This window comes from Lipotes vexillifer, unplaced genomic scaffold (genome assembly GCF_000442215.2).
Source record: "Lipotes vexillifer unplaced genomic scaffold, Lipotes_vexillifer_v1.1 scaffold1106, whole genome shotgun sequence".
Lineage (NCBI taxonomy): Eukaryota > Metazoa > Chordata > Mammalia > Artiodactyla > Lipotidae > Lipotes > Lipotes vexillifer.
The window spans coordinates 1,956,539-1,983,267 of record NW_006776601.1 but is presented as its reverse complement, the minus strand read 5'-3'; the positions used below and the strand labels follow the sequence as shown (position 1 = coordinate 1,983,267).

Below are 26,729 nucleotides of genomic sequence, written 5' to 3'. Positions count from 1 at the left end.
AATGAGAAGCTCTATTTAGAGCCCACTACCTAAGACTTCCTGCAAGAAAAAGCTAATTTTCAGTTTCTGGATTCCTGGGTTTTGTATGAATCACCAAACAAGTGTTTCAGGGAGATGAACATAAATCATTGCTGGGCTTTCCATCTACCAGTAGGGAAGGAGAAGAATAGTGAATGGCATGGGGACAACAAATAATTTAATCTGTCTGATGTGGTAAGATGCACTAACAAGAGGAATTGGAAACTAACACAACATTGTAAGTCAACTATATTCCAATATAAAATAAAAATTAAATTAAAAAAAAAAGAGGAATTGGAAATCCCTGCTCCAATGACTACATTTTACTGGCTTGGAAAAATAATGACAGAAAATTCATTTAAGAAATTCAAGTTGATTTTGTCCAGCTACTCTTTCACTTTTAATACCATTGTTAAAAATATTTCCAAAATATATTTGTATTAGAACACTTTTAAATATATTTATTTTTGTTTATTTATAAATCTTCCAGAGTCTTAAGAAGCAAGTATCCTAAATCTAAAAGGGAAAGCCAAATCTAGGCTTGTTAGGGTTCAAAAGGTCCCAGCTGAATCAGTGGCCTATGGTGAGTCCTACGCCTAGGACGTCAGAATCTGGTTTTAGTCATGCAAAGGAGGCTACTGGAAAGCAGGTACTCATAATATCCAGAAAATTGATTCCTAGTAGAGATAACAGATTACACTGTCCTTTTTTGTGAGTATTCCCAAAGAACTGCTAGGCACATGGACATTTATAGAAGTAATATACTCTTAAGAGGGTTAAGGTTTATGTTAAACATGCCTTAATATGTCACATAATATGATCATGACTTTTTTAAAAGAAGCAAACCAGGACTTCCCTGGAGGCACAGTGGTTAAGAAACTGCCTGTCAAAGCAGGGGACACGGGTTCGAACCCTGGGCCAGGAAGATCCCACATGCTGTGGAGCAACTAAGCCCGTGCGCCACAACTACTGAGACTGCGCTCTAGAGCTCGCAAGCCACAACTACTGAGCCCACGTGCCACAACTGCTGAAGCCCGCGCACCAAGTCCATGCTCCACAACAAGAGAAGCCACTGCAATGAGAAGCACGTGCACTGCAATGATGAGTAGCCCCCACTCGCTCCAGCTAAAGAAAACCCGCATGCAGCAATGAAGACCTAATGCAGCCAAAAATAAAATAAATTAATTAAAAATAAATAAATAAAAGAGGCAAACCGCATTTATTTGTTTGTTTGTTTGTTTGGTATTTGTATGCTTTTGGACCAAGGAATTCTCTTCAGAAGCAATATATAACAATAAAATAAAGTTGACCTCCACCTGCATGCCACCCTAAGGTTGCTCCTTTCTTAGCTTCCTATTCATGTCCAACTGATCATACTCTGTATGTGCACTACTACTAGTGGGCTAAAATGAGGTAGACGAGGAGGTCAATGAAGAATGAAGCAAACTGTCTCTATTCAATTCCTTCTATCATTAAAGACCTTTGGTGACAAATTCTACAGAATTGGTGGGTTTATCCAAACTACTAATGAAAAAATCAGATTGTTCCTTCTGAGCGGATTTAAATAACCAACTGAGACAACACAGCAGGAGTATCAGTAATATGGTCATCCTACCACTTTAATCATAACCTTAATTGATGCAAATTCTCCAACTGGCGATCAAGCTCAGAAGGGAATATTTCAGGTGATTTTTTTTTTAAGTTAGAAAAGGTATACTTAGAATTTATTTACAATTTTAAGTTAAAAATAACTGTAATCCTAAAGAAATCACACAATCACAAAGGAGTAGCTTATAATACAAGAAACGTAAAAGTAGAATAGTAAATATAACTTAAATTCTATACATTTTTGCATATCAATCTTCAAGAAGAAATATATTTCAAGGCATATTTATATTTAAGAACAGATTAGTAATACTAAATTACTAAAAACATGATGCAATAAATAATTACAAGCCATTATATTCGGGTCCATTACTTACCTATACTAGAGGTATAATCAGTGGCTCCAAAGATCAACTCTGGTGCCCTATAGTACCGAGAACAGATATACGAAACATTGGGCTCTCCTCGGACCAGCTGCTTTGCACTAATAAACAAATCAAAAGCAGAAATTCTTTAAATTAAATCTAAACCGTATCATTGCTATCGTAAACTGCTATCATTTGCAACACAATGTTTATCTAAGATTCTCATAATTCCAATCATGCAATATATAAGAAAAAGAAAATATGAACCATAACTATGTCTGACAAAACAAACTTATAATTTTAACATATCACTCTGAAAAAAGAACAGTAACTTTTAAAGAATGCATCTGTTAACTGTCACCTGAGGAAAAAGATTTTTTAAAAAAATCACAAAATGATAAATGTTGAATTTCTTCTGCTCTTGTTCCCTGAATTCCACCTTTAAAATACAAAGAAGAAACGGCAGAAAAATGAGCGGTACTTCCACTCACCAAAAAGCACAGTAATAGATTATAATATAAGAATGAATACTGCTTACCAAATATGTTTTTTAAAAAGGTAAGAAATTGGCCACTCTCTTAAAATTTGACTTCTGACTCAGAGTGAGTATCCCAAAGCTTGCAGATCCAATCTACTTTATGTTTTTCCAACATTTGGTCAATTTATTAACTGTCTAAGCATTCGTTATCCAATAAAAAAAGACAGGCCCTTTCCTGTAGGGCAGAGATAATTCACAGTCCATGAATTCTAATTCCGCTGTCGTAAGTTAAATCACACATTCTCTTAATCCAACTTTCCTTCCCAAATACTTTGTGGCATGTATTTTAAATATGAAAATTAGTTTCTTTCGAAGTACCTCTCAAGGTAACTTGAAGACACACTAAAATAAATAAACTGCTATAGAAGCTAACCATTTTGACATACAATAATAGGAAAGATAAATACAGGGAATAAATACAAACAACAAAATCAAAACAGTAAAAAAGTAACAAGAAAAGGTAAAAGAAAATTTTTAGGTAAAGGTACGGGAAAATCAGAGTAGAGATAGATGAAAGAAGTCACAAAGGTTTCAGTTTGGGCTTTCTTTTCTTCCATTTATTTCTGGTCAATGATAAGTCTGACCATAACCTGGTCTTCCTTCATCACAGGTTTTGAAGGTGTGAGGCAGTTTATTTTTTAACATTCTCACCAAGGTTTGACATACAGCAGCCATTTCATAAATTAATAAACACTAATCCCTGCTTTTAGGCTGCATGAAAATTAAGACACTTTTTCAGCAAAACTGATAAAACCTTTCTACCTTATAAAAAATTTTCTAAATTAACAAGACGGATTCCAATTATTTAGTCAGAAAATTCAGTGATAAAGAAGGTAATATTATAAATGCCACTTGATGGAGCTACCTTCAAAGTGTATCCCAAACTGTACTTGCTCAAACTAGCTGTTAAAAACAAAAAAGGCAGCTTTGTTATCAGAGCTATTAAAAGTGAACTAGGCAGAGTCAAGATGGTGCTGTAGGAAGACACAGAGTTAGCTTCTCCCCACAACTAGTGTGCCTGTCGGCCGCTGGTGGGGGACGCTAATGCCCAAGGAGATAGTAGGAACCCCAAAGTGAACCGGTAGGAAGTAGGGGGACTGAGGGGGAGGAGAAGTGGAGGTCAGACAGGATCTGTGCCCCTGAGGTCAGGGAGATCAGGAGGGGCACGAGGGAGGGACTCTCTGGGAAGAGAAGGAGCAGAGGGTGATCCCCTGGCTCACTTGGGCTGGGGAGCCTGCTGAGCTCTCAAGCCAGTACCCGGCCTCCACAGCCCCATCCAGGCCATGTGGGTCCTGGGGCCATAAGAGGGAGGCCGGGGAGATGAGGAGTGGCAGGTGGGAGGAGCCATCCAAGGAGGGACAGGAGAGAAGCAGAGGGCGATTGCCCCACCCACTGGGGCCCTGGGCAGCCTGCTCCCAAACCGATCCCCTGCCCTCCAAAGGCCCCTCCAGGTCTCGTGGGTCCTTGGGGGCATAGGAAGGAGGCCTAGGGGAGAACAGGAGAGGCAGGCGGGAGGGGCCCTCTGGGAAGAGAGGAAGAGGAGCAGAGGGCAACTGCCCCACCCACTAGAGCCCAGGAAGATTGCTGGGCTTCCCTGTGAGGTCCCCCACCCTCTGAGACCAGGGCTGGGGAGCAAACCTGGGTCCCTTCTGTTCCTTGAGCCTAAGCCCCACTCCCCACAGCCCCCAGGGCCTTTTCCAGCCCTGTCAGTCCTGAGCATTGGCCCTGCCCACCGCCCAAACCTCACCCTTGCTTAGGCCCCACCCTCCACAGCCAAGGCCTCCCCCCCCACCCCCCCCCCCTTTCTCTTCTTTTTTCTTTTCCCTCCTCCTCTTTTTTACTATTATGGTAATGATGTGTCTTCTGGCTGTTGATTCATCTATACTTTTATTTTTATATTCTTCCTAACATATTTGTTTATTTTTTACTTTGTTATTGTTTTTTTTTTTTTGCTGCCCCAGGCAACTTGCCGGACCTTGGTTCACAAACCCAGGGTTGGGCCAAAATTCCTGTGGTGGGAGCTCCGAGTCTGAACCACTGGACTAAAAGAGAACCTCAGACCTCAGGGAATGTTCACTGGAGTGAGACCTCACAGAGCTCCTCATCTCAGCACCAACACCCAGCTCTACGCAATAGCCTACAAACTCCAGTGTTGGAAGCCTCAGGTCAAACAACCAGTAAGTCAGAAACACAATCCCACTCATTAGGGGGGAAAAAAAAATGACATGGCAAAAAAATATGTCACAAATGAAGGAGCAAGGTAAAAACCTACAAGACCAAATAAATGAAGAGGAAATAGGCAATCTACCTGAAAAAGAATTCAGAGTAATGATAGTAAAGATGATCCAGAATCTCGGAAACAGAATGGTGGCATGGATTGAGAAAATACAAGAAATGTTTAACAAAGATCTAGAAGAACTAAAGAACAAACAGAGATGAACAACACAATACTGAACTGAAAAATACACTAGAAGGAATCGATAACAGAATAACTGAGGCAGAAAAATGAATAAGTGAGCTGGAAGACAAAATGGTGGAAATAATTGCTGAGGAGCAGAATAAAGAAAAAAGAATGAAAAGATTGAAGACAATCTCAAGACCTCTGGGACAACACTAAATGCACCAACATTAGAATTATGGGGGTCCCAGAAGAAGAGAAAAAGAAAGGGTCTGAGAAAATATTTGAAGAGATTATAGTTGAAAACTTCCCTAACATGGGAAAGTAAACAGTCACCCAAGTCCAGAAAGTACAGAGAGTCCCATACAGGATAAACCCCAGGAAAAACACACCAAGACACATATTAATCAAACTAACATAAATTAAATTCAAAGAAAAAATATTAAAAGCAGCTAGGAAAAAACAAAAAATGACATACAAAGGAATCCCCATAACGTTATCAGCTGATTTTTCAGCAGAAACTCTGCAGGCCAGAGGGGAGTGGCAGGATTCGATGGAAAAGTCAAAAGCTTTTCAGACAAGCAAAAGCTAAGAGAATTCAGCACCACCAAACCAGCTTTACAACAAATGCTAAAGAAACTTCTCTAAGTGGAGACACAAGAGAAGAAAAAGACCCACAAAAACAAACCCAAGGGATTCCCTGGTGGCGCAGTGGTTGAGAGTCCACCTGCCAATGCAGGGGACACGGGTTCGTGTTCGTGCCCCGGTCCAAAAAGATCCAACATGCCGCAGAGTGGCTGGGCCTGTGAGCCATGGCCACTAAGCCTGTGTGTCTGGAGCCTGTGCTCCGCAACGGGAGAGGCCACAACAGTGAGAGGCCCATGTACCGCAAAAAAAAAACAAAAAAACACAAAACAATTAAGAAGATTGTAATAGGAACATATATATCGATAATAACTTTGACTATAAATGGATTAAATGCCCCAACCAAAAGACAAAGACTGGCTGAATGGATACAAAAACAAGACCCATATATATGCTGTCTACAAGACACCCACTTCAGACCTAGGGGCACATACAGACTGAAAGTGAGGGGATGGAAAAAGATATTCCATGCAAATGGAAATCAAAAGAAAGCTGGAGTAACAATACTCATATCAGATAAAAGAGACTTTAAAGTAAAGACTGTTTCAAGAGATAAGGAGGGACACTACATAATGATCAAAGGATCAATCCAAGAAGAAGATATAACAGTTATAAATGTTTATGCACCCAACATAGAAGCACCTCAATACATAAGGCAAATGCTAACAACCATGAAAGGACAAATCGACAGTAACACAATCATAGTAGGGGACTTTAACACCCCATTTACACCCATGGACAGATCATCCAAACAGAAAATAAATAAGGAAACACAAGCTTTAAATGACACAATAAACCAGATAGATCTAACTGATATTTATAGAACATTCCTCCCAAAAGTGGCAGAATACACTTTCTTCTCAACTTCACATGCAACATTCTCCAGGAGAGATCAAGTCTTGGGTCACAAATCAAGCCTCGGAAGATTTAAGAAAATTGAAATAGTATCAAGCATCTTTTCTGACCACAACACTATGAGACTAGAAATCAATTACAGGAAAAAAAACTGTAAAAAACACAAATACATGGAGGCTAAACAATGTGCTACTAAATAACCACTGAAGAAATCAAAGAAGAAATTAAAAAATACATAGAAACAAATGACAATGAAAACATGATGACCCAAAACCTATGGGATGCAGCAAAAGCAGTTCTAAGAAGGAAGTTTACAGCAATTCAACCTCACCTCAAGAAACAAGAATAATCTCAAATAAACAATCTAACCCTACACTTAAAACAACTAGAGGAAGAAGACCAAAGAAAACCCAAAGTCAGTAGAAGGAAAGAAATCATAAAGATCAGAGCAGAAATAAATGAAATAGAAATGAAGAAATCTATAGTAAAGATCAATAAAACTAAAAGCTGGTTCTTTGAGAAGATAAACAAAATTGATAAACCCTTAGCTAGACTCATCAAGAAAAAAAGGGAGAGAATGCAAATAAATAAAATTAGAAATGAAAAAGGAGAAACCACAACTGACACTGCAGAAATACAAAGGACTATAAGAGACTACTACAAACAACTATATGCCAATAAAATGGACAACCTGGAAGAAACTGACAAGTTCTTGGAAAGGTACAATTTTCCAAGACTGAACCAGAAAGAGGGAGAAAATATAAACAGACCTATCACAAGTAATGAAATTGAAACCGTAATTAAAAATCTTCCAACAAACGAAAGTTCAGGACCAGATGGCTTCAAAGGCGAATTCTATGAAACATTTAAAGAACTAACACCTATCCTTCTCAAACTCTTCCAAAAAATTGCAGAGGGAGAAACACTCCCAAAGTCCTTCTACGAAGCCACCATCAGACTGTCACCAAAACCAGAAAAAGATATCACAAAAAAAGAAAATTATAGACCAATATCACTGATGAACACAGATGCAAAAATCCTGAACAAAATATTAGCATACAGAATCCAAAAGCACATTAAAAGGATCATACACCATGATCAAGTGGGATTTATCCCAGGGATGCAAGGATTCTTCAATATACACAAATCAATCAATGTGATGCACCACATTAACAAATTAAGGAATAAAAACCATATGATCATCTCAATAGATACAGAAAAAGCTTCTGACAAAATTCAACACACATTTATGATAAAAGCTCTCCAGAAAATGGGTATAGAGGGAAACTTCCTCAACATAATAAAGGCTATATATGACAAATCCACAGCAAGCATCATACTCAATGGTGAAAAACTGAAAGCATTTTCACTAAGATCAGGAACAAGACAAGGATGCACACTCTCGCCACTCTTATTCAACATAGTTTTGCAAGTCCTAGCCACAGCAATCAGAGAAGAAAAAGAAATAAAAGCAATACAAATTGGAAAAGAATGTCACTGTTAGCAGATGACATACACTATACATAGAAAATCCTAAAGACGCCACCAGAAAACCAGTAGAACTAACCAGTGAATTTGGTAAAGTAGCAGGATACAAAATTAATGCACAGAAATCTCTGGCATTCCTATACACCAACAACGAAAAATCAGAAAGAGAAATTAAGGAAACACTCCCATTTACCACTGCAACAGAAAGAATAAAATACCTAGGAATAAACCTGCTTAAGGAGGCAAAAGACTTGTACTCAGAAAACTATAAAACACTGATGAAAGAAATCAAATATGACATAAACAGATGGAGAAATATACCACGTTCTTGGATTGGAAGAATCAATATTGTGAAAATGACTATACTACCCAAAGCAATCTATAGATTCAATGCAATCCCTATCAAACTACCAATGGCATTCTTCACAGAATTAGAAGAAAAAATTTTACAATTCATATGGAAACTCAAAAGATCCCGAATAGCCAAGGCAATCTTGACAAAGAAAAATGGAGTTGAAGGAATCAGATTCCCCGACTTCAAACTACACCACAAAGCTACAGTAATCAAGACAGTATAGTACTGGCACAAAAACAGAAATATAGATCAATGGTACAGGATAGAAAGCCCAGAGATAAACCCACGCACATATGGTCACCTTATCTTTGATAAAGGAGGCAAGAATATACAGTGGAGAAAAGACAGCCTCTTCAATAAGTGGTGCTGGGAAAACTGGACAGCTACATGTAAAAGAATGAAATTAGAACACTCCCTAACACCATACACAAAAATCAACTCAAAATGGATTAAAGACCTAAAGGTAAGACCAGACACTATACAAGTCTTAGAGAAAAACATAGGACCCCCCCCCTTAGACATAAACCACAGCAAGATCCTTTTTGACCCACCTCCTAGAATAACGGAAATAAAACCATAAATAAACAAATGGGACTTGCTCCTAGGAGCAATCAATATTATGAATTTATATCATTCCAAAAATAAGCTATGCATCTGTGTACATATGCCTATACTCTCTGTGTTTTTAGAATACAAAAGGGAACATAATATATAGATTCTTGACCTTGTTGTTTTGAATTTAATACTTCTTAGAGATCATTCGTTTTGCATTCACAGAGAGCCTCCCCTTTCTTTTTTTAACAGCTGCATGTATTACATTATATGTATGATGTACCATAATTTATCTGGTAATCTTCCTACTGCCAGACATTTATATACAATTCTATGATAAAAATCCTGGTATATACAATATTTTGTAAATGTGTGAGTATTTGTAAGGGAACAGTTCCTAGGAGTTAAACTGCTGGATGAAAGAGTAAAATTCTGACAGAAGTTATCGAAACTACCCTCACAAGAAACTGCACTAGTTTATAGTCCCTGAGTAAGGGTAACAAAAGGTAACGAAAAGAGTATACAGGGTGGGGTTGGAGAGGAGGGAAGGAAGGAGGAAGAAAAGAGAGTTAGCTTACCTTCCAAAGTCACAGAGTTTTAAGACAGCTGTATCAGGATCCAACAAGAGGTTCTGTGGTTTAATATCCCGATGGCAGATTCCAAAGGAATGGATATAGGCTAAACTTCGGAACAGCTGATACATATACAACTGGAATAAAGAGTAAAAATTAATTGAATACTTACTTTCTATCCCAAACAATTCAGAGCCCTTATGCAGGAAACAAAGTAACAGATTTCCAGAAAAGAATAGTGAAAAGCTGGGGACTGTTTGCACTCAGTCTTTCTTAAACAGGTTTTATGTCATTTCTCTATCCATTAGCTAATTATAGTTTAGTTAACCAATGTTATATTTGTACCATCTTTTAATAACTTAAAAAAGGAAAATTTACAATATGCTTTTATAATTTTTATTTTACTAACATCTCACCACAAACCTGTTTTTTTCCCCTAAACACAGATTTAAAAACTCAGAGGGGTATTCCAAATCATGTGACTAACAAGTAACAATGTTTAGACCAGAAGCCAAGTCCTCTTGGCTTCATCATCCTTTGTCAGGGCCAGAGGTTACTGATACAGAGGTCTGGGAAAAGTCACACGTGAACTGAGAAAATCTGTTATCAACGATCTATCAAGACATCAGTAAATCTATTAATAGCAACACCACTCTTCCTGTTAATATCCTTCAGAATTAAGTAGACTTCAAAATGCCATTTAAAAACAGATCCTAGATGACTACTGACATCAAGTTAAAAGAATATTTATTTCAATTTTATTACAAAACAACATACACTGAGAAACTGGGTCTGTGTGGAAGAAAGAACTGGACTCTTGACTGGCAAAGAGACAGTCTCTGTGAAGAAAGTGAGTATATCTTTTTTTTTTTTTTTTTTTTTTGTGGTACGTGGGCCTCTCACTGTTGTGGCCTCTTCCGTTGCGGAGCACAGCCTCCGGACGCGCAGGCTCAGCAGCCATGGCTCACAGGCCCAGCTGCTCCACGGCATGTGGGATCTTCCTGGACCGGGGCACGAACCCGTGTCCCCTGCATTGGCAGGCGGACTCTCAACCACTGCACCACCAGGGAAGCCCGGAAATGAGTATATCTTAAACCTTCTATTTGTTCTAAGGTCAGTGTTCTGGTTCACTTATAAATTTTTGACTCCTCACCTTCTGACCTCTACCCCAAAGTTATATACCATGAAAAGAACTTTTGAAATGATTCAAATCAAAGATACCAGTATCTTGGTGAAAAACAACAAAAAGAGAGTTAAAAGTCAGATAAAGCACTGACATAAGGTATCATCTACATATGAAGTGGTCTTGACTCCTACAAAAATATACTGAATCGCCAATTTACAGGAAATACTGAGGACAGAGGAACATATTAACACCACTATAGTAATCCCATCAGCAAAATCCATTTTATTACTATAAAGCTTAAAACTATAACTATTAAGTAAAAACTTCGATACTCAGAACATTCAGAATCAATGCCATTTTATTTTCTAGAGTATTTGTATAAAAGGTAAAATGCAAAAAATTACACTTAGAAAGCTGAACTTTTAAACTTAACTCCTAGTTAATTTTCACAATGTCATAGTTTAACAAATAATAATCTGTTTCTAATAATCTACCACAACTTCATTCATAATTATGTTGGATAAATTGCAAGCCATTCTAACATGAGTTGTATCAAATAAGAAAGATGACAATGACATCAGGTACCAAAAATTAAATAACACCTTAATAGAGTCTGTGCCTATTTAAAATTACAAAAAGTTTAAACTTCAGCTACGGACACACTGTATCTATAAATGGCAATGAAACATTGCATTTGGTAATATTTATAACCATATTTTTATAATTTTATAGGATATGTTTGCTCCTATTTCAGCCTGTGGCACAATAAGGGTTATAAGAAATTAAATTAAAAGGTGCTATAGGTAGCAAAATTAAAACCCATAATTGTCTGTGAAAAAGTTCATTTTTTAATACCCGCGTCATGAAAGCTTAAAAAGGGAAGATTTCACACTTTAAAACTGTACAAAAATTTAATGAAACTCTAGCAATACCTACTTTGCAGCTTTCCCCCCTCAGAATGAGATGTAATAATATAGTTAAAATACACCCAGCACTCTCCCTTGTTCATAATAACTAAAATGGGAAATTGCTCCATTTTTACATACCTTAACATAGATCACAGGGAGCGTCTGTTTGGCTCGACTATAGTGTCTGGCAACTCTGTATACTGTTTCCGGAACATAGTCCAGCACCAGATTAAGATAGACCTCATCTTTCTGAAAGAGTTTATTAAAGACAAACAAACCAAAAAAACAAGATTAGGAACTAGTCTTTAAATGTTCAAATTAGAGTAAATTCTCTATACATTCACTTATTCAGATTTTTAAAGAAAAGATTCATGTGTTCAATTTTAATTATACAAAATTAATTCAGAATATAACCATAACAGTAAAAACAAGTCTACCACATTTTTTTTACTAACAATTTCATGGCAAAAACACAGCCATTTCAAGACTGTTAAGATTCCTAGTCATATTTAAACTGTTATTTTTGTTATATGATTTTAGAGGATATTACCTGTCAAAAAACTTCGCATTTTCTAGTTTGAGAATCATTGCCCTTATATCCTATCAGGAAAGGTGTCATGGTAGTAAAATAAGTATTGAACTGGGAGCTAAGAAATGTGCATTTCTAGCCCTAGCTCTGCTAACTGATGTATGCAAGCCATTTAATCTCTCTAGGCTTCTGTTTCTTCAACTGTAGCATGAAAAGTTGGACTTCAAAATTTCTCCTTAAAAAAGATTCTATGGCTATTTGATTAGTTATATTAGTTAATTAGTCTATAATAAGTAAAATAACCACTTGTCTTCTACAATTAACTAAAAAAAAAAAAAGAATAACTTATAAGGCAGCGAGTTACCATACTCACAAGTTTACTGCGGGTCATATGTTTAAACATCCATTCACAGCAGCATAAAGACACCAATCCAAGATCAGTGGAAAGGAAGAAGGGAATTCCAACTAAGTACCAAGTAGGAAAGAAGAAGAGAGTGCTACCCTCACCCTGTTCATGTGAATAATATCAGATAAGCAAACTGAAGCAGAACACAAAGTTGAGAATCACTGTGTTCAAGTCTAGAACTGGCTACTGAGTAGGAAAATCTTCAGGTAAAACTTCACAATCTTCCCAGTTTGAAATCACTTACCTGCCAAACTAAAGTGAAGAATTTCAATTTTCAGCATTTATTGAGCATTTTCTATGTCAGTAGTCATTGCAGAGGAAGTAAGGAAGTAAGGGTGCAGGTAAAAGACATGTCATCTAAACTGAGTATGAAAGGGGCATTTCAGGCAGAGAGAAAACTGTATTCAAGATGTGAGGTCAGGCTTCCCTGATGGTGCAGTGGTTAAGAATCCGCCTGCCAATGCAGGGTACACGGGTTCAAGCCCTGGTCCAGGAAGATCCCACATGCTGCAGAGCAACTAAGCCCATGCGCCACAACTACTGAGGCTGCGCTCTAGAGCCCGTGAGCCACAACTACTGAGCCCACGTGCCACAACTACTGAAGCCCGTGTGCCTAGAGCCCGTGCTCCACAACGAGAGAAGTCATGACAATGAGAAGCCTGTGCACCGCAACGAAGAGTAGCCCCCACTCACCGCAACTAGAGAAAGCCCACGCGCAGCAATGAAGACACAACACAGCCAAAAATAAATTAAAAAAAAAAAAAAAGAGAGATGTGAGGTCAAAGAACAGAGCAGATCTCAGGAAACAGTTTAGTGAGGCAGCATGCCATTGACACTACTACCTTTTCACTTTCCCTCAGTCTTTCATGTTCTCCTCTCTTCCCTCCATATCCAGCTTAAATTCCATGGTCTAACATTACCCTCACTCTCTAACAAGGGAGTTAGTAAACAATAGCAAAGGCCTGTTTTAAAACTCTTCTCCCATTCTCACCCTCAGCTGATAACTCGCGTGTACCACTACATGTATCCATTTACCAGCATCTACCCCCAGATGCTTTTCCTTCACTACTCTAACTAGAGATAAGCTGACCAAGCTCCTTTCTAAGGCGAACTCTGCTGCATGTAAACAAACTACTCTGCTTTTCCTATTCACACTCATTGCTTCAGTAATTTTTCTTTCTCTGTCAATTATTCTCTCTCTGTGAGAGCATTACAATCAGCACATAAACTTGTTATTTCTTCCATCGTTAAAAAAAATCTCTAATCGCACTAATCACCACCATCCTATTTTCTGGCCCCTTTAACAGCAAAATTCTTCAAGAGATGTCTAAACTGACTTTCTCCAATACCTGGCTCTTCTCATTCTCTCTAAAACTTACTCCAGTAGAATTTCACCACCACTATTCCACAAGAATTATTCATCAAGATCAATAATCTCCTTGTTGCTGTATTCAATGCTAATTTTCAGGCATCATCTTTCCCTCTCTTTTACTTGACTTAGCACTACCATCTGACAGTCGATCACGTTCCCTTCTTTGAAACACTTGCTTCACTTGGGTTTTAGAACACTATACTCTTCTGGTTTTCATCCTACCTTAAAGACAGCTCTTCTGGCTCTCTATTTCTGGTTCCTTCTATTCTCCTTTATCTCTTAAGGAATGGAGGATCCTAAGGCTCAGTCCTCAGACCTCTGTTCTTTGTGTAAGCCCACTCATCCAGTCTAATGGCTCAGTACTATTATACACTGATGACTCCCAAATTCATATATATCCTGGGACCTCTGCCTTTAAGTCCAGGCTAGTATCCACTAGCCTGGACTTAAAGGCAGAGGGGGAAGTTGGGAAGATGATAATGAAAGCAGTGTGAGCAGCTGGAAACCTTCTACAAGAATCCAAGGCCTAGACTAGGGCATAGGTAATAAGGATTTTTAAAAAAGGAGGTGGGAGACAGGTATATTGGCTAGCTAAACAAGAGAGTAATAGAGAACCTGAGAAACAAAGAAGTTTGGATTAATTTAACAGTCTCTAAACCTGGGCAATTAGGCAGGTAGTGAGACAAGGAATGTAAAAAGAGCAAAAAGGTGTGAGGGAAAAAGTTGAACTTTTATTTAATGAATATCAGAACATTTTAGGTAGCTTTGTTCTATAGGTGGTTGGAAATACATAGGTGGTTGGTCAAGTCAAACTCAGAAAACAAGAGTAGAGCATAGCTAGAGATTTAGGTAATAGCTGAAACTGTAAGAACAAGAGTCACTCACCTAAGAAGAGTGTATACAGTAAGAGAGTGAGGAAAGGACTGAGTATAAGATCCTTGAAAATTAAGAATGAAACTTCCATTAAGACATTAGGAGACAACTCAGCAATGAGAACTAAGAGGCATAAAAGAGCAAGGAAAGACTAGCATCAAAAGATACAAAGTTGAGTTTCAATAATGATGAGATGTGGAACAGCAAAGTGTTTCAATGGCAGGAAGGATGGGATTGAAAAGGCTGTTGGATCTGGTATACCACGGTTCAGTGACGCTGTTGGAAAGAGCAGTTTCAGACCATGGTGCCAATAGCAACCAACCTGTACTAGTTCATGAGTGAGCAGATGGCAGGTAAGAAATAGGAGGCAGTTAATTTAGTTTGTTCTTACAAAATCTCTAGTGGTGAAAGTAAGGAGAGAGCTGGGAGCTGGTAACCTGAGGGGAAACAAAAGTCAAAGAAAAATTTTAAATGTGCTTTTTGTTTGTAGTTTTTAGTGGCTAAGAGACCCAAATTTATTTGTATGCTGACTGGATAAAGACAAAAAAGTTTTAAGAAACAAAAGAAAAGGAACAACTGATGAAACAAGGTTCTAGAACATCACAAGAACAGGAAAACAAGAACACAGAGAAACTATACTGTGTAGTAATTAAGAGGCAAGGTTAGCATGAGTCACACAAACTACACGGAGATCCCAACACTGCTACTACAAGTTATGTGACCACAGCAAGTTACTTAACCTCTTGAAGCCACAGTTTCCTGTAAAATAGTGCTAATGATGATACCTACTTTAAAAGATTGTCATGAGATTATTAGAAATAATCATATACAGCTCTTGAAGCATATTACCTGGCACATAATACTTAATTTTAACTTTTATCATCTTTAAAAAGGAACGATACCACATTTTTTCCCCCTGTACATCTAAAATAAGTGTTTAGGTGTTAGAAAGAACAAATAAAATGAATGTATGTCTGATGACCCTATTTCTTGTAAAATAAGAGATAGGTTATATGTAAAACTGAGGGTAGCAAAAGCAATGCTGAGGGCTAAGGGAAGAAAATTTCAAAGATCAAGATTTAGGTAAGAATTAGTTCCAAGTGAAGGTGAGGTCTGATAAAGAGAATAAACAAATAGAAAATGCTGAACTGGTGTTGAAGGGGTTGCTGTGTAAGTAGAACCCGAGGAATGGTAAGTCTCGGGTTTTGGAAGGGTCATTAATACGGATGCCAAAATTATTCTTTTTTAACTATTATTTGATTACAAGGTTTCTTGATTTTAATAAATCACTTGACAAAGTTAATCACAATATATTTATAAATGACCTGGAGATGTGTATGGTAATTTAATTCATTTGCTAAATAATCATACCAAAAGTGAAGAATAAAAAGACTAAAAAATGAATACTAAGTTCAAGGAAGATTTCTAGTTGTAGGGCTACAAACTCTGTTCTTCCCTTGTCCTAATCAAATTATTGTAAATGATTTCCTTCATCAGGGGATGCAAGAGCAAATGGCTAAACAACAAATGTAAATGTGTGAAGCCAAAAGGTATAATGCAGTAAGAGGCAGTGGTTGGTAAATCAGATAGTACAAGACTTAACTAAAAGCATTCTAATTAAAAAAAAAAAAAATTAACAATGTGCTTGCAAAATAAAACACATCAGAGGATAAATCTGGCAGTCAATTTACAGTTTTCTGACTTTAACACAACCACCTAACATTGCCACAAACCTAGGAAGAATGGCTTAAAATGGAAGACTAAATATGAATTTAAAGGACTCTAGTAGTCTAGAATGCTAAGCCAAACCCACAAAATAAAACTTAACAAAGATAAATATAAAACCCTATGATTAAAATCAAAGTATCAATTTATTATGTAGAATGACAGATTAAGACTTAGTAATTCATCTGGAAAATAAATGATAGGTATAACTGAACAGAGCTCAAAAGTAATCAACATTGAGATGCAGCTAATGAAAAAATTTGATGCAATATTAGTTTACAGTAGAAGTATTGTGTTCAGATCAACAAAGATAATTCCACTCTACTTTGTACAGTTCAGGCTTCATTTGAGGTACTGATGATATCCATTTTTAGGCAATATATTTTATTCATAATATTAACAAAACAAAACACATCAAAGGAAGGTTATCGAAACCATGTCTGTGATAGGTCAAATGTTCTCATTTATTATACTATGAGAAATATGGAGGCTCAAATTATATTTGGAACAGTACTTTGCAGATTAATATAAGCTTATCTTTTTGCTCAAATAAATTTTATTTATTCACTCCATTAACTAATCAACAACTTGTTAATTTTTCTTTAGCACCATAGAGGAGGTCTGTCCATTTTGTAAGTATAACTGTCTCTCTGACATTTAAAAGTTGTCATTTTGACTATCTTCATTTTCTGAGACACTGGAGGTGTCTATACTCAAAGGCACTTTGAACAACCCTTCACTTCATGGCTCTGTGCTTGTATTCAAATCAAACCCACTTAAAAATATATATATATACAATTGGTCCTAAGACTGAAAACCAAAACTAACAACAAGTAATACTACTACCAATACCAATTTGAAATAAATGGGCTCAACATCATATTCTTTAAATGCTCTTGTTAAACCTACAGATGTTCTGCTGTAAATTTAACAGCCTCAGGAGTAATCCCTGAGGGGCAAGTGCCCATTCCTAGGAAATGTCACCACAGCAGAGAAACTACTATTTTCACGTTTCCAAAGTAGCTTTGTCTGGAGGTTTATGTAAAAGATAATTCATGAGACTGAGGATAATAATATTTCAAGAAGAAAGAAGGATCAGGATTCTGCATTTCTATCACTTCTAATTTTCTGGAAAATCTCAGGTCTGCTGTCTTCTTAATGTAATCTCTCTCTTTTGAGTTATCAAACAGAATGCCTGAATATTAACAGATTAGCAGTGAACTGTAAAAGATAAGTATAAAAATACAACATAAAGAGTATCATTTAGCTGGAGATACTGAAAACAGTCTACTAACATAACGAGAAAGTACAAATTTCAGAGAACAGTTACTAGGCTTCCAAATTGCATGATGTACAACTTCGGGAATATTTCTCTCAGTGGTCCAGTTATCATTTTTATTAATAAACTATTCTCTAACTGCTGATAATTACTCCTCTATGAACTCCACTCGAAAATTGTTCACTGAGTTAAGAAATTTAAATGACAAAATTTTGATCACACCTAACAAAAACTCAGCGAAAGTTGTGATAACTTCATCCATTGGAAGACAGACACTACTTACTATGATGCTCTTACCCCCAAATAATTTTTCAAGTCAGGGAAACAAAATTGCTTGAAGCTGCAGTTTTAAGTAGAACCATGCTAGCATTCTAAAAATCTGATGGGATGCAAAGCAGCATATAAGAGAACCCAGTAAAAAGACATCCAACAGGGCTTCCCTGTTGGCGCAGTGGTTGAGAGTCCGCCTGCCAATGCAGGGGACACGGGTTTGTGCCCCAGTCTGGGAAGATCCCACATGCCGCGGAGTGGCTGGGCCCGTGAGCCATGGCTGCTGAGCCTGCATGTCTGGAGCCTGTGCTCCTCAACGGGAGAGGCCACAACAGTGAGAGGCCCGCATACCGCAAAAAAAAAAAAAAAAAAAAAGACATCCAACAAAGTATCATGATAGACCTGGATTCTCCTCAGAATTGGGTTTAGAGAACTTGCACTAGCAGAAAAACCTTCAAAGCAGATGCCTTTTCTCTGATGAATGTGCCAGGCTGGCTAAAGATGGAAATAATACCAACAGTAAAGTGGGTGTGCATTAGGAAAAAGAGAAACATTCTTTTGCTTGGGAGACTGAGGGAGAGAATGGGGAAAGAGATGAGAACCTAGCATACAACAATGATTATGGCAAGCTTCATCCTTATCTCACACCTTCAAAGAAAATAAATACCAAATTTACATAAAAATGTACCAGAACAAAAGATGTTTGCAAATACTGTAGGGCAAAATATTTATAAGCTATTAAGGAAAATAATGCCAATCTGATTACATAAAAATGTAAAACATTTATACTTGAAAAAAAAAAGTAAAACATTATACTTAAAAAAAAAAAGAACAAACCAAATAAAAATATGACAATTTGGAAAAAAATTTTGCTTATACATGACCAAGAACTAACTTGTTTTTGTTTAAAATGCAAATGAGACTTCGCTGGTGGTGCAGTGGTTAATAATCCACCTGCTAATGCAGGGGACATGGGTTCGAGCCCTGGACCAGGAAGATCCCACATGCCACGGAGCAGCTAAGCCCATGGTTACTAACTAACTATACAACATTGGACAAATTCTTTAGTCACACAAGACTCCAATATTCCCAACGATAAAACTAACGAAATAGTACTATTATCTATCTAGAGTACTGTTATGATGCTTAAATGACAAAAATGCATTTAAAAAGCACTTTATAAATCATAAAATTTTAAAAGAAAAATCTGCATTTTTATTCACGATTTAAGACATTATGTAATTCTACAGTTAACCAAAAGAATATCTCTAAGAATTTGAATGTGATAAAAATTATATATAGGATATATTTATTTAATGTTTTAACATATTTATTTTGGTATACGTTTAATAAAGTATTAGTAAAAGGTACTAACTTTTTGTGTTTACGTAAAATTTTTTTAGCTAATGAGGTAAACAGACATAGACGATTAGCATATGCTCAGTCATTACTTTTAGTCTATCCCTCTACACTACAGTATGCACCCACTATAGTTGGAGGCCTCTTTTTATTCATCTTTTCTATCTAGAATAACAATTTCACTAAGCAGTCCACAAACAAAGTGTAGAAAATAGTAAGAGGGAGAGCAGGACTTCTGAAATAGCAGCACAAGGAGTTCAAATTTTCTCCTCAGCAAAGCAAAATGATAAAATGATTAGCAAACAGTCGTGTAAAGTATCTGGAAATTGTTCTAAGGGCGCACAGCAAGTGAAGAAACAAATCTTGGTAAGAACTGCAGGAGTCTATGGCATTTTAGCACAGACCTGCTCCTTTACCCTGCCACCCTACCTCCATGTTTGGGAAGGTCTACCCAGCACTCTTAATCCAGACAGCACCCTCTCCGCTCAGCAACCAATCAGGAACTATGGTTTCACCCCAGGAGGGAAAAGCTGCATCCCAAGTTGCAAAAGATTTACCCCAGCCAAGAGAACTGTGTCTCCCTTCCCCCACTCAGTCCCCACTAGTAAGCCAGAGAAGGCCTACTCCAGGCAGAGTAGGCTAGGGCCCCGAGAGCCTCATCCTCAATCTGCTCACAGGGAAGATCTCCCACTTGGAGAGGGCCAACTTGTGAAGACCAGGGGCTGCCATTGCACTGCGCCTCCTCCAGTGCCCTACATAAAGTGGGGATGTTACTCTGGGAAAAGTGAGTTCTCACCCCAGTTCTAGGGCAGTAGAAAAGGGGTTCTGTCCAGAGGGAAAGGTAGGCAAAGTGCTCTGCTGAAAGAGACTATTTGCAATACAGTTGGAAGAACTCTAGCCTATAGGCGTTGCCTAAAAACAGTGGAGATCTTTGTGGAGAGCAATTAGGAGGTGGTTGGTAGGTTCATGACACAAACAAGGCAAGGCACCAAAAGTTTAATAGAAAGAACCAAGGACAGAGATAGCCAAGAAGAGCCTACTTGGGATTACAGTCATCTCTGGAGGTCGATAGGGCTTCCCTGGTGGCGCAGCGGTTGAGAGTCCGCCTGCCAATGCAGGGGACACAGGTTCGTGCCCTGGTCCGGGAAGATCCCACATGCCGCGGAGCAGCTGGGCCTGTGAGCCATGGCCGCTGAGCCTGCGCGTCCAGAGCCTGTGCTCCGCTACAGGAGAGGCCACAACAGTGAGAGGACCGCGTACCACAAAAAAACAAAAAAACGAAACAACAAACCAAAAAAACCCCATGTGTACAGGTGCTAGCTGAGCAGCATGCAGGACAAACTTGAAGCATTCCCCAAGTTGCACACAGATACATCAACGTACAGCAGAAGCATCACTGGCACAAGGGGCTTACAAGCAACTTCTGACCAAACATTTGACTAAACAATAAACTACTCTGACTCAAGAGCAACTCCCAGGAAGTAAAATCACATTCATCCTGGCAGTCAAAAACACTGTGAATGCCCAAGGCTGTACCCTCTCAGGAGCAATCAGAGGGGAAAGTCCAAGCTATTAGTCCCTGGTTCAACATGTGGCAAATAATTATGAACTCCCTGAACTATGATAGCAGCACCCAAGCCACTCAAACATCCAATGGTAAAGGATAAAAATATAACTGGCTAATGGGACTTTAAGCATAGCCTCTGACCAATAAGTGACATTTAAAAGAGGAAAGATCTCTAATCAATAAGCTTAACTTCTAGCTTAAAAACTAGAAAAAAAAAAAAGGCAAAATAAACCCACAGGAAGAAAATAATGAAGACTAGAACAGAAATAAACTGGAGAATACAAAACCGATTTTAAAAGCTTAATGAAATCAAAAATTGGTTCACTGAAAAAAAAAATCAACAAAATCGACAGGCCTTGAGCTAGACTGACCAAGAAACATAAGACTCAAATTACTGAACCCAGGAATGAAAGAGGAGACATCACAACTGACTTTAAAGAAACAAAAAGAATTTTAAGACAAAAGTATAAACTTTATACTAATAAATAAGATAATTTAGATGAAATGAACAAATCACCAAAATGGACAAAAGAAGAAATAAAAAAATCTAAGTACACCTATTACAAGTAAAGTAACTGAATTAGTGGGCTTCCCTGGTGGCGCAGTGGTTGAGAGTCCACCTGCCGATGCAGGGGACATGGGTTCGTGCCCCAGTCTGGGAAGATCCCACATGCCACAGAGCGGCTGGGCCCATGGGCCACGGGCGCTGGGCCTGCGCATCTGGAGCCTGTGCTCTGCAACGGGAGAGGCCACAGCAGTGGCTGGGCTGGGCCTGCGCATCTGGAGCCTGTGCTCTGCAACGGGAGAGGCCACAGCAGTGAGAGGCCCATGTACCGCAAAAACAAAAAACAAAAAACAAAAAACAAAAAAAGAAAAAAGTAACTGAATTAGTAATTTAAAATTTACCACAAAAAGTGACCTGTTGTAAATGGCTTCACTGGAGAAACCTACCAAACCTTCAAAGAAGAATCAATACCAATTCTTCACAAAAATTTTCAAAAAAAATAGAAGACAAAAACACTTCCTGACTCATTCTATTGAGACCAGTATTACCCTGATACCAAACCAAAGCCATCACAAAAAGGGGAAAGAAAGAAAGATGACTAATTTATATTCCTTATGAATATAGATGCAAAATTCCTCTAAAAAATACTATCCAGCAACATATAAAAATTATACACCATGACCAAATGTTATTAATTCCAGAAATGCAAGGTAGGTTTAGCATTCAAAAAAATTAACGTAAAATACTTTATTAATAGAACAAAGGACAAAAGCTCCAACAGATGGGGGAAAACCATTTGAAGAAATACAACAACCTTTCATGATACAAATGCTCAACAAACTAGGAATGGCAAGGAACCTCCTCAACCTGATAAATGACATCTACAAAAAACACAGCTAAAAATCACACTTAAAAATGAAGGACTAAATACTTTTTCTCTCTAAAATTGGAAACAAGACACGGATGTCTGCCTTCATCTCTTCTCAACATCATGCTGGAGGTTCTAGCCAGGGCAGTTGCAAGAAAAAGAAATAAAAGGCATTCAAGACATTATATTTTGATAAGGGTCAATTCATCAAGAGATATAACTATTATATAATATATTCACTAAACAACAAAGTTCCAAATACATGATGCAAATATTGATAGAAGTGAAGGAAGAAATAAACAATTCTACAACAATAGCTGGGAGACTTTAATACACCACTTCCAATAATGGACATCTAGACAGAAGACCAATAAAAAAAATAGAGGACTTGAACAGCACTGTAAACCAACTGGACCTAACAGATATATATAGAATGCGCTACCCCAAAACAGAAGAATACACATTCTTCTCAAGTGTACATAGGATGTTATCCAGAATATGTCATATGTTAGGTCACAAGACAAATCTCAATAAGTTTAAAAAGACTGAAATCATACAAAGTTATCTTCTCCAACCACAATGAAATAAAACTAGAAATCAATAACAGAGGAAACCAAAAGATTCACAAATATGTGGAAATTAAACAACACATTGTTAACAACCAACAGGTCAAAGGAAATTAAACAACAGACTCTAAAAGAATAAAAATTAGAAAATACTTAAGAGATAAATGAAAACAAAAACACAGTATACCAAAACTTATGGGAGGCAGTGAAGGCAGTACTCAGGGAAATCTACAGCTGTAAATGTCTACATTAAGAAGAAGATCTTAAGTCAATAACCTAACTTTACATCCTGAAGAACTAGAAAAAGAAGAGGAAACTAAACCTAAACTACTAGAATAAAGAAAATAATAAAGATTAGACCAGAAATAATATAAGAGACCAGAAAAAAACAATAGATTCAAGAAAACCAAAAGTTGGTTCTTTGAAAAGATCAACAAAGTTGACAAACCTTTAGCTAGACTGACAGAGAGAAGACACAAATAACTAAATCAGAAATGAAAGTGAGGACATTACTACTGACCTTATAGAAATAAGGACTAAACAGAATACGATAAACAACTGTATGCCAACGAATTAGATAATGTAGATGAAACTGATAAATTCCTAGAAACACACCAATCACTAAAATGACTCAAGATGAAATACAAAATCTCAACAAACCTGTATGACAAGTAGAGATTGAATCAGTAATCAAAAACTTCCCCACAAGTCCAAAGCCAGCTGGTTTCAATGGCAAATTCTAACAAACAATTAAAGAAGAATTAACAACAATCCTCTCAAAAGCTCTTCCAAAAAAATAGAAGACAAAAAACAAAAGAGTAAGTAAAGTGTTTAGGTTATAGTCATATAGTAAGCACCATATAAGTTTGGGCTATTATTACTATTTACTATTAGTATTACTATTTACTATTACTACTATTACTATCATACAGCAACAGTAGAACTTTTTTTATTCTCCTCTAAAAAAGTTCTACAAAGTAGACACTGTACAATCTCCCCTTGTTAATCATTACTAAGACATTTTTTTCTTTTAAAGAGACAGCCTTTATTTTAAGGATTTTTACATTGAAGACTTCAAAAAGTGGTAGGTTTTTAGAACTTATTGACCTGTATTTAAAAGGAACTGTTGACAGGGATTCGCCAGAAATAATCCGAAAAAGTGGGAAAATACAGTTAATACTACTGAAACCTACTAAAATAACTCCAGGACATATGGTTTATCCGACATAACGATACCTCTAAATGCTGTCACTGATATGAAACTGACTGCTTCTTTTCTACACACACTGTGGTATAATTAACAATATTCAATCACTTCTGTTCTTTCCTGAATATATAAAAATTAAAAGACCAATTAAAAAACTAATATATATTTCTCTTTCAATGTTTCTTACAGATACAATTTCAATATTTTCATTCAATAGTGGTGTGGTTTAAGAGACTTTTCATTCACAAGTCAAACAACAATCCACCCAAAGGGAACTGATAGTCTATAGGCTCAGTGTAAATAAAGAGTTCAGGAATGCAGCAACTGACCTTTCTAAAGTACAAAACGGATAAAATTCTTAGAAGATACATGCAATAAGATCTACTAAGCACATGGCCACAGAACTAGAACATTTGATAATTTTCCTGGTGATTTCAATGGGACTCCAGCTGTTTTCAAACTCAACTTGAACTCTCATCTTAGGCTTTGTATTTTGCTTTTCCCGTTTTGCTAATGACACAAACATGATTCAAATCCCTGAAGTATTCATTATAGTCAAGGGCATATCCTACAACAAACTTGTCTGGAATTTCAAATCCAACAAAGTCTGGTCTATGTCCAACACACTGAGGAGTCCTTTTCACCAGCATGCTTGCAACCTTGACCATCTTTGGATTATGCTGCTTGACCAAGGAAAGCAAGGTTTGCATTGTTTTGCCAGTGTCAATTATATCTTCAACAATCAAGACCCTCTTTCCAGTTAAAGTTGAGAGATATCTCCACCAATTACTTTTATGTCACCTGTTGACTAGTCATTATGGTAGCTCTTCAGTCTGGTAAAATCTACAGTCACAGGTATAGATCTATCACTACTTCTGTTCAGTGCTTTGATGTAATCCAGCAGGTCAGCAAAGAATTTATAGCCCCCATTGAGCACACAGAAGGCCACGATGTGACGGCCTCCCATCTCCTTCATCACATCTGGAGCCAGCCATTCTGTCCTGTCCATAATTAGTCCATGAGGAATAAACACCTTTTCCAAATCCTCAGCATAATGATTAGGTATACGGAATAAATCTAGGTCATAACCTGGTGCATCATCACTAATCACGACGCTGGGGCTCCAGGTAGCCATAACAGAGCCGGCCGGAGCGCGGGCTGAGGGCAGTCTGGGGAGGAGGAAGCCGATGGCCGGGCCGAGTAGGAGGCAGAGGCGCGGTGGGAGGCGGCGCCGCGTGGGAAAGCAGAGTGGTCCGCCAGAGCACTCTTCCCTGCCGCCAACGCTGCAGCTCTACTAAGACATTTTTAAGTGTTACATTTCTAACACACTGCTTCTAGAGAAATCTACATTCTATGCTAAATGGTATAGCAATATTACACAGACTCTGGAGACACAGACTCTGGAGTTGACTCCTAACTTTGACACTCTGTAGTTGTAGGACTCTTAGGTAACTTAACTGTGACTGCCTCAGTTTCTTCTTCTATAAAATGGGGATAATAACAGTATACCCTTTCTTCACTGGCTTGCAGGGAGGTTTAAGTGTCTGGATGCATAGCAAGTGCAACATATTTGCTATTACTAAACAATAATTTGTAAAATAGTAAGTTAATGTGTTAATTATATGCCATGTGCTATGATAAGTAAACATTATTATTATTTTTTTTTTTGTGATACGCGGGCCTCTCACTGTTGTGGCCTCTCCCGTTGCGGGCACAGGCTCCGGACGCGCAGGCTCAGCGGCCATGGCTCACAGGCCCAGCCGCTCCGCAGCACGTGGGATCCTTCCGGACCGGGGCACGAACCCGCGTCCCCTGCATTGGCAGGCGGACTCTCAACCACTGCGCCACCAGGGAAGCCCTATTACATTTTTTCCTTGCAAAATCCCTACTGTACAGATGACAAGGGTTGAAAAGGTCTTACAAAGGTAAATATCTTGCCCTGTCGTACTGCTATCAAGTGGCACAAATAGGATGCAAACCCAAATATTTCTGGACACAAAGCCAGAGCTCTTTACTTTTCAGAATGGATTCACCCCAACCTTTCCTCTCCAGGGCTAGTGACAAACAGGCATAGTCAAGCACAGCATTCTTCTCCCTGATCCCAGAAGCGCTGGTACAATCTTCACTTTCTGAACACAGCCCTCCACACAGTTACTCTCAGAAAAGTTGGTATGAGGAATAAAATCAATTTGCGAACCTTGCTATTTAAACTGTCTCTCATACAAATAGAGGGAGAGTTTTATTTAAGGAAGATAGCCTTTATTACTCAAGTAATCAATCTATGACGAACCACAGGTAAAACATTTTTATATGTAAGGCTACTTAGAGAAATATTTCTCACAGAAAACTATTAATTGACTTAAATAAAATTGAAGGCTCCTATAAAACCAAAATATGATTTCCATACTCCTACAGAGACCTAAGGTTCTACAAAGGTGAGCCACAACTCAAGGGAAGGTAAAGTCAGCTGGTCCCATATCCCAGTTTCAACCAGAAAAACTTTGCTTTTTATCTATTCTACCTGTAGAACAGGCATTCTTCATAAATTTCATTTAGGGGGAAAAAGGTTCCTATTGTTAAATATTAATACTAAAAAACACTATTCTCTAAGATACTTGGAATTCACAAAACTATTATAAGCCCAGACTGTTCAAAATTTAAAAATTCCATTTGTCTCTGATCAAGGAGAAAGAGTACTAATTACTCTGAACTAAATCAGAGTTAATAAAATCTGCTGGTTAACCTGGAGTATACTAAGTGACCACATGATGCTCCAGT

General features: G+C 37.7%; 1 protein-coding gene and 1 pseudogene across 5 annotated transcripts in view; both read right to left on the bottom strand.

The window, feature by feature from the left end:
* The window catches only part of GSK3B (glycogen synthase kinase 3 beta), a 196,560-nt gene that overhangs the window by 61,153 nt on the left and 108,678 nt on the right, over positions 1-26,729 (bottom strand). For 4 of the 5 annotated variants that reach the window (XM_007450517.1, XM_007450516.1, XM_007450519.1 and 1 more), the window contains exons 4-6: positions 11,564-11,674; positions 9,398-9,528; positions 2,001-2,107 (exon numbers count right to left, since the gene is read on the bottom strand). In XM_007450517.1, coding sequence (XP_007450579.1) covers positions 2,001-2,107; positions 9,398-9,528; positions 11,564-11,674 — 349 coding nt within the window. The remainder of the gene's footprint in view (positions 1-2,000; positions 2,108-9,397; positions 9,529-11,563; positions 11,675-26,729) is intronic. The other variant, XM_007450518.1, reaches the window with a different exon arrangement.
* On the bottom strand, positions 24,431-25,086 carry LOC103074193 (hypoxanthine-guanine phosphoribosyltransferase pseudogene; annotated as a pseudogene).